This window comes from Thunnus thynnus, chromosome 4 (genome assembly GCF_963924715.1).
Source record: "Thunnus thynnus chromosome 4, fThuThy2.1, whole genome shotgun sequence".
NCBI lineage: Eukaryota > Metazoa > Chordata > Actinopteri > Scombriformes > Scombridae > Thunnus > Thunnus thynnus.
The window spans coordinates 21,297,215-21,305,938 of NC_089520.1; the positions used below are offsets into that span (position 1 = coordinate 21,297,215).

Genomic DNA, 8,724 nt, shown 5'->3' on the forward strand with positions numbered 1-8,724 from the left:
AAATAGGCGGTAATTTCAGGGGTATCACTTCCGCTAATTTTCCCCCTAGTAACCCACATGGAAACCGATTTCCCTGTGTTTTGAGTTTCGGCGCCGATTCTGGCGGTGAGAAGTAATCTGAGGCACAGGAGGCAATTTCTTTGCCTTAAACCCACTTTGCAGTTTTCACATCACATATCTATACACAACTATGAAGATCGAGGAGGTAAAAAGCACCACAAAAACTCAGCGGATCGCCTCTCACAGTCATGTCAAAGGACTCGGGCTCGACGAGGCCGGGAATGCTAAACAGTCAGCATGTGGTCTAGTCGGCCAGGAGGCTGCCAGAGAGGTAATATTTACGTTGCATTGAAGTTAAGTTATTCTTGTAGTGTTTGTTTGGATGACTAGGAGAGCTGAAGGATTCTTGCAAGGATGATTTAGCTCATTGCAGGTGTTAATGTGTTATTTCCGTTAGCCCTGTGGTGTCGCTGTTTTACTCTCAGGTCAGAGGTGAGCTAAAGGGAAAGTCCACCTTAAAATGATATTTACAGTTATTCATTTACCCTTTTAAAAATACTGTAGAGCTCCGTTTTTGGTTTGTGAATTTTTGATCCCTCCACAGAAAAGCAAAAATGCATATAACTGAATTTGTATAACTGATGAATGCAACTCGGATCAGCTCAATAGACAAACACTAACAGCAATTATGATTTTATGTAAAGTCCCCCTCCACTCAAAAATATGTTTTTTCTCCTTATTCCTATAGTTGGATGTTTGAGCATCCACATTCATTTTCACATTCATCTGCTGAAAGTGTAATGTTTCTTTGTGCTTATTGAAAATCCAATTTTAAGGGGCAGGCCAACGAGCATGATTTGTGACATACGAATACTTTGGAAGCCAATCCTGGTCCAATATTCAACTTATGGAAGACTTTTATTCACACATTACACATTCAATGACAAAGGACCAGCTTTGTAAACAGATAAAGGCATTGTATTTGAGTGCTCTGATTTCCAGATTAAGGAGACCTGACTGTTTGTAGAAATACTTGACTGCCTACAATCATTTGGATAGGACATTGGTGTACCGTACCCTTTTCAAAAATGTAATTAATAAAAGAGAACAGCTTTTTTTCTTTATTAGCCCTATGCCATTAACATACATGGACAGAGTAACAGAGTGGTCAGTGGGACTGGGAGTGGGGACAGTGCACAGATTGGAAATGTCAGGAGCTGCCATTGTCAAGCTTACACTTGATTTCAATATGTGAAAATAAAAAAAACCTGCTGTGAAATGCTCAGCTTCAAGTGCACTGGATCTGTTTTGAATGAGATTTTCAAAGACATTGGTGTGGCCAACCAGGACAGGTCCAACCAGACAACAATGAACATTTCTAGTAACAGAGTGTGACTTCAGCCATTATAAATGTGAAAAATGTTGTGTTTTACAATAGTCCAACACACATGTGAACATACAGTAAATCTATCAATTGGGAAACATTGCAGACATCTGAGTTAAGGTAAAGTCTTGGGTCAAAGTTCTCACCAGGATATCCTACTACTCTGTCCATCTTCCCTGCAGTTAGGTCCTGTTGGTATTTTACTTTTGAATGTTGATATATAACAGGACTACATGCTGTGTTCACTCTCTAGGCTTGTGGCATCATTGTTGAGCTGATCCGCTCAAAGAAGATGTCAGGAAGGGCAGTTTTATTGGCTGGGCCACCCGGTACAGGAAAGGTAATGTACAGTGATCATTCATTAACAGCAGGACATTAGTTAAACTGTTGAGTGTGGTTTTTGTTGTTATTAATGTTGTTGTTGGTGATTCTTTTCTCACATTTCTGCTTCTCCTCCCTTCAGACCGCCCTTGCCTTGGCTGTAGCGCAGGAGTTGGGAAACAAGGTGCCTTTCTGCCCCATGGTCGGCAGTGAGGTCTACTCATCAGAGATTAAAAAAACAGAAGTACTGATGGAGAATTTCAGGAGGGCCATCGGTGAGTGTGACTGGTCATAGTTTCTACCCCCAAACAAGGCTGACTGAGGTTGTTGTTTTTGATGCGCTCTGACCTGTTGAGCTTTAAGTTTACAGTAAAGAAAATTTGAATGTTGGTCAAACACAAGCTTTTGCGTTGCAAAACGGTTGATTTGCAACCATAATAGCAGCAAGAGAAAGCAAATGCTGAAACAACGATAAGTGAAGAAACTGACAAAATCACTATACATCACCAGACTCTGTACCAACATGAAACCAATTCCACACCACTCCCACTGTCCTGAATTGGCAGTATAAGTTTCAACAACAGATATTTAAAAACCTCAGCACATGAAAGCTCATAAAACTGAAACTATCTGCTTGGTTAGATTCTACTAGAGCTGGATCTTTAAGTGCAGTGAAAAATGAAATGCCTCTCAGTTTTAAAATTCCTCAGCCTGCCTGCAGCTTTTGGTGTAACAGAGCCTTATATGTTCATCTCAGTCCCTCAGTGAAGGAGTCCTTGGGCAGGAATAGGAAAGTGTCCTGCTGACACCATTCTCATGAGCTGAAAGGCAGCACTCTGCAGCAAATTTATGAGACCGGTGTTGAGAAGGAAGGAAGGCTCTAGAGGGGGAAGGGGTTTGTCTGACTGCTGATGGTACCTGTCGGAGGGAAGGAAATGGGAAATGGAGCTTGGGTAGAGGGAGAGGTGGTCATCAGCACCTTCGCTCCTCCCCTCAAATATGATCTGCCAGGGGGAGGGGGTTTCATTCTGTGGTTGTCATCACCATGTCGATAAGAGCGCTGTGACAGACAGTCCCTGCCTTAAGCATTGCTCTCTGACCTGGGCCCAGTTGTTCAAGAAGTTTGATCTGGATCAGAATGATCCGGATTTTGAAATCCCATGTTTTGCTATCCAGGATCAGGTAATCCATCTTACTTTTGTGCCGTTTTTTTTTTTTCAAAGCAACATTGGATTGGATTACCCTGATCCAGATACAAACTTTTCAAGATTACCCAATCTGGATTATTCCTTGTTACAACGTTTATGATGCACCTGAGCTTGTTGAAGACCCAGACCAACCTCTGGTGTTCACCCAGAATGAGGGACTGACTGGACATGCAATAAGGGATGCAGTTGTTAGAAATGACTTTTGACTGGTTCATCTCTGATGATTGTGACATTGTAATTAATACACAGTACTTTATCTACTCGATCACTGTAACAGTTAAATAAATCAAGTGCACAATATAAATACTTCATGATACAAATAATAAATAATTTTTAAAATTTTTTTGTGATCAAAGGTATCCCAATCCTGCTAAAAAGCACCAAATACTGAAGGTTTGATCCAGATCAAAGCCAAGACTGGATTACGTGATCTAATCCGATTTCAGAACACTCTTTTTTTCCCTTTTGAACAACCCCTTTTTCAAGGTTTGATCCAATCCAATAGCTGAAATCCCATCAGATGACTTCTGAACAACTGGGCCCTGAGGATCAGCCACCTGTGCCTTCCTCATCCTCAGGGCCGCAGGCTGCACAAAAGAGCAACAAGAGTGTAATCGTGTTACAGAGAAAGATGCCCAGACATTTCATGGGCACATGCACACACGCTCTCTCTCTCTCTCTCTCTCTCTCTCTCTCTGTAATAAAACGCATTGTTGAGTAGTCTGAAGGATGTGGCGGCTTAGTTTCAGCAGGAATATAAAGGCCCGATTGAGTTCTCACACTGTACTGTAATGTCGCCCTCCTTCAGGATTACGTATCAAAGAAACAAAGGAGGTGTATGAAGGGGAGGTGACAGAGCTGACCCCCTGTGAGACTGAGAATCCCATGGGTGGCTACGGAAAAACCATCAGCCACGTCGTCATCGGGTTGAAGACGGGCAAAGGCACAAAGCAGCTCAAGGTCAGATTGGGAGCTATAATCTTTTTTTTTCTCCTCTCTCTATTTTTTTATTTGTACTTGTGCTACTGCTGCTTGTAAAGCACCTTTAGCTATGGTGCATGTATAAACTGTTAATGATGATAATGATTTCCACAGGATTGATGAGAACGGTGTCAATTTATCAAGAATTTATCAACTTCTCAAGCTACTTTGCATCAGCTAAAATATTTCCAAAATATATATTTTTTTTTTTTTACACCTTCATTAACATACATGTCAAATCCAGGTTGTGTCTAGATGTGATTTCTATCAGTGTTTCCATATTCAGTTTTAACTCTTACCTGAAAATTGAGAAAACTCTTCCTCTCCATCAGTATCCTGAAAAACAAACAGTTGATTTACATGTGAATTTTAGCGTTGTGTTTTTTAAAATGTCATTGACCAATTCTGGCCATGATTTTAGTAATAAAAGTAATGCTAATGGGGACATTAATGCTCAGATTTAAATATTTTACACCCGTCTTGTTTCCTCAGCTGGATCCCAGCATTTATGAGAGTCTTCAGAAGGAGCGTGTGGAAGTGGGAGATGTCATCTACATTGAAGCCAACAGTGGAGCTGTCAAGGTATCACTATATTACTTTCATGTACTCGTCACAACCGTCACAAATTTTGATCAACAAATTCATTAATGAAATAGTTTGAATAAAAGCTCTTGGTTTTGTTCTTGGTGTCTCGGTATTTTTTCGTCCTCTTCCGTCCTTCATGGTGGCGTTCTTTCATCTCTTTCAGCTCTGCATGAAAGCTCTGCTGCATTTTCTACTGTACTCTGGAATGAGCCCCTCTCATTCCTGCAACTCTTCACGCTCCCTCTATCTCTCCATCTCCCACAGTGCCCCTTTTCCAACAGCGAGGCTTGTGGCCCGTGTTGACAGGCCGCGATGACGGCTCCTTTAATCGGCGCAGGTGGGCCGGGGGGAGGGGGGCGCGCGGGTCGGCTCTAGTCAGAGGCCAGGGGAGGAGGGCTGGACGACACATTTGTTACTGTTGACAGCCATCTCATGACCTGCCTCCTCTAACTCTTTCATCCCTCAGCCGCACGCCCTCCTGTCTACGATGGGCTGGCACCGGGTTCAATCATACACCTGCTCTCCCTCCTCTTATGCGCCGTCTTCTGTTTCACTGTTTTCCGGAGCAATGTAAGACATTCATTTTTTGTTAAACAGTGACCCACATGTTCTTTATGCTTGTGTCTTTTGCAGAGACAAGGTCGTTGTGACACTTTTGCAACAGAGTTTGACCTGGAGGCCGAGGAGTATGTGCCGCTGCCCAAAGGTGACGTCCACAAAAAGAAGGAGATAGTTCAGGATGTTACACTGCACGACCTGGATGTCGCAAATGCCAGACCCCAGGTACAGAACTGTAAAACAGTAACATAGAGAATATGTATGTGCATCCGGTCACATTGTCATATATATATTAAGTTGTCAGAGGCAGTTATTTCCTCTTCCTTAATAACTGCTCGTTATTTGTCTGTCTTAGGGAGGCCAGGACATTCTCTCCATGATGGGACAACTGATGAAGCCCAAAAAGACAGAAATCACAGGTAGAGAAAAACTCAAAACATCACAGAGTGCTTCCACCAGCTGACTTTTATTGTTCATTCATCTTCCGTTTTTGCCATTCCAGATAAGCTACGTGCTGAGATCAACAAGGTGGTGAACCGCTACATCGACCAAGGTGTAGCTGAGCTAGTACCCGGCGTGCTGTTCGTGGACGAGGTGCACATGCTGGACATCGAGTGCTTCACCTACCTCCACCGAGCGCTGGAGAGCACCATCGCCCCCATCGTTGTATTCGCTTCCAACAGGGGAAACTGTTTAATCAGGTTTGGATTAACTCTATAAAATTGATTTTATAGAGAGAAATATATATTCGAAATGCAGTAAGAGTTGTAGTTTAACTTTCCTTTTTTGCACATTAGGGGAACGGAGGACATCAGCTCACCACACGGGATTCCACTGGACCTGCTGGACAGAGTTATGATCATCCGCACTATGCTGTACACACCACAGGAGATGAAGCAGGTGAGTCTGAGGGTCAAAGTGCATGTGTGATGTGTGACTTCAGGGGTTTTTGCATTTGTGTGACTGACGACGGTGTGATTTGTAGATCATCAAGATCCGTTCTCAGACTGAGGGGATCAATATCAGCGAGGAAGCACTTGCACATCTGGCAGAGATCGGCAACAAGACCACCCTCAGGTAAAGATATAGTGCATTGTGTCAGTGAATAGAGGGGAGAAAGCTGTATACTGTTTGTGTGTGTGTGTGTGTGTGTGTGTGTGTATGAGTGTACTGAGTGCTTCTTACTTTCTGTTTCTTCTCAGGTACGCTGTGCAGCTGCTGACGCCGGCCAGTCTGCTGGGCCGCGTTCAGGGAAAAGAGACAGTGGAGAGGGAGCAGGTAGAGGAAATCAACGAGTTGTTCTACGACGCAAAGTCCTCGGCCAAAATCCTCCAAGATCAACATCACAAGTTTATGAAATAAAAACTGGATCTCCACCTCTTTTCTTTTACAACTCTCAGGGCTGGTGTTACCAGCCAGTTGTTACATGGTTCACTTTATTTCTCCATCTTTGTCCCATGCTTTGTTTCTTTGCATCTTTTATCGCTCCACCATGGCTCATTGTAGTGTCCTTACTTACGGCTCATTTACTGTAGTAGTTTGTTCTAATTGATTTTTATTCATTCCGTTTGTTGATGAAAATAATTTTTGAATAAAAATGGAAAACACAACTTGTCTCAGTGTTCTTTAATATTTTTGGATTGTTACATTTTTACAGATTTTTACATGATGGATGATTTTGACAAACTCCTCACAGTCCAGGCACAAATGCACAGACCAAATTATTTTCTTTTGGTTTTTTTATTTTATTTTTTTGACAAAGACAAGTATATAAAGCACACTGATGTTTCAGAAGATTTTTGTATGTTCAAATTTATCAATTGCCATATTGCACCTGGTGCTTCGTGTTCCTTTATTATTACTCCACACCATGAAGCTGTGGGCAAATGCTGGTGAGACAGGAACATTAAAAAAATAGCAAAAAACCTAAATTCTTAATCTTATAATAATAAAAAAAAAAACTGGCTTACCAGGTCATAGAAATTCTTAGATTTTTAAAGGTAATTATCAGCTTCATAAAAGCTCAAAAACATGCCAAAGTGAAACTGTTGAATGCAAAAACACAAAGATAACTGAGAAATAACAGGAAACCACTATAAAAACACACTTAACAATTCATACAATGAAGCACAGCAAGAAAACAACCTAATCACTAATGTGGAACAGGTGTTGTCCAATCATGGTCAGGAAGTCTCCTGCTACTTCCTGATTGGTTTAGCTGAGCGCGTATTGAGAACAGTCTCTCCTCCGGACCTCACCCCGCTGAACACAGACGGAGCAACTTTACCCATTTTCTCTGCAGAGGAAGAGAAACAACTATCAGAATATTTCACTGTTAATGGGGCAGAAAGAAGCGGGTTACATAAGGCCACAGAAATGCTCTTTATAAATACACACAGTTTATCCCACTTGGTGAGAGAGTACGCTGACAGGAGTCGCCCATCATTAGAGCTCTCAGAGTCCTCTCTGTATATGGAGTGGAAACTTGTGCATCATGAGGAACTCCCCTCACACAAACTCACTGCCATAATGTTATCTTAGCTTAACCAGATACAGGAAGAAAAAGACTGTTTTCTTTCTGTTTAATCTGTAAGTCAAACTAACACCAAACCATATAGCTGTGATTATTTGTGTGTGTGTGTGTGTGTGCTCACCACACTCCTCCATAACTTCTTCAGTCTTGCTCTTCACTCGCTCACTTCCACCCAGCTTATTCTTTGCATCAGCCAGGTCCTCTTCTCTCACTTCAGGACGCTGCAGTTGTTCGTCCTCTTCCTGACCTGGCTGAAGGGCAGTGAGAAGGAAAAAGTAGGACAAGGCACACTTCCGTGTTTACAGAAGTCAACAATACAAGAAAATGTCATCTCTTTTGAAAACTTAAAACTATGGCCTTACTTGAGACATGTTGGTTGAGTAGTGGTGGAAGATATCCTGTGGGAAATTCTCCTCTCTCTGTCAGCTGTCTGTCGGTCCAGCCCATATATATACACACACACAACCTGGCAGCAATTCTCCACTGGACAGTAAATCTCTTCCTAAGACTAATAAATGACGCAATGAGTGTACATGCTCCACCTATTTTCTGTCTCTTTGCCTCTGGTTTTTCTCTTCTGAGCTGCTCTTCTTTAAAAAAATGATGAGGTCACTGCTATAGCTCATTCAGTTAACATTACATTTGTCCAAATAAATTCAAGAGGGGGCGAGAATATGACAAATGAAATCTGCCCCTGCATCTTCCCCCTCCCTACATTAGGCAAACCATCCCTTTCTAACAGCACTGTTAACTTGCAGGTCAAGCAAATTGGACTCAAAGTTCAAGATATGAAACGAAAGACAAGTAGCTGATTGTCTTAAGACATCAAACCTTCCAACTAACTTTACACCATGCTGGATTTATGTGCACATATATGTACAAAGCAAAAACAAAATAAAAATAAGCATTGTCCAACTTTAAAAGAATGCTGTTTCCACCCCTTCCTGCTCATTTTCCATAATGACGTCATTGCCCTCAAGGATCTTAAACTCAATGGTGATTAGTACAGAGGAAGGACCAACAAGTAACCAGAAAAGGTTCCCCAGCAACATGTTAATTAACTGCAGGAATCCAACCTGTTTACTCTTAATCTCACTCTCATAAAATAAAAATGTATGACTAAAAGACTGACACAAACATATGGTGTAACCTCA

General features: G+C 41.9%; 2 protein-coding genes across 2 annotated transcripts; one reads left to right on the forward strand and one right to left on the reverse strand.

Annotated features, from left to right (window-relative positions):
• Positions 1-47: 47 nt before the first annotated feature.
• ruvbl1 (RuvB-like AAA ATPase 1) lies at positions 48-6,647 on the forward strand. The gene is made up of 11 exons (XM_067587456.1): positions 48-331; positions 1,638-1,724; positions 1,848-1,980; positions 3,722-3,873; positions 4,387-4,476; positions 5,113-5,262; positions 5,393-5,456; positions 5,540-5,738; positions 5,835-5,937; positions 6,023-6,114; positions 6,240-6,647. The coding sequence occupies exons 1-11, from the start codon at positions 191-193 to the stop codon at positions 6,397-6,399; spliced, it is 1,371 nt and encodes a 456-aa protein (XP_067443557.1). The 5' UTR covers positions 48-190; the 3' UTR covers positions 6,400-6,647.
• Position 6,648: 1 nt separating this feature from the next.
• On the reverse strand, positions 6,649-8,078 carry mustn1a (musculoskeletal, embryonic nuclear protein 1a). Its single transcript, XM_067587457.1, has 3 exons — positions 7,933-8,078; positions 7,692-7,821; positions 6,649-7,333 (listed from the first exon to the last, which is right to left on the reverse strand). Exons 1-3 carry the CDS (start codon positions 7,939-7,941, stop codon positions 7,236-7,238), a joined length of 237 nt encoding a protein of 78 aa, XP_067443558.1. The 5' UTR covers positions 7,942-8,078; the 3' UTR covers positions 6,649-7,235.
• Positions 8,079-8,724: the final 646 nt, after the last annotated feature.

Coding starts and splice junctions, on each gene's coding strand:
- ruvbl1 (XM_067587456.1), top strand. CDS start 191: ATGAAGATCGAGGAGGTAAAAAGCACCACAAAAACTCAGCGGATCGCC. Junction 3,874..4,386: donor AAGGCACAAAGCAGCTCAAG/GTCAGATTGGGA, acceptor TTGTTTCCTCAG/CTGGATCCCAGCATTTATGA. Junction 4,477..5,112: donor CCAACAGTGGAGCTGTCAAG/GTATCACTATAT, acceptor TGTCTTTTGCAG/AGACAAGGTCGTTGTGACAC.
- mustn1a (XM_067587457.1), bottom strand. Junction 7,334..7,691: donor AGAAGTTATGGAGGAGTGTG/GTGAGCACACAC, acceptor CTTCCTCTGCAG/AGAAAATGGGTAAAGTTGCT.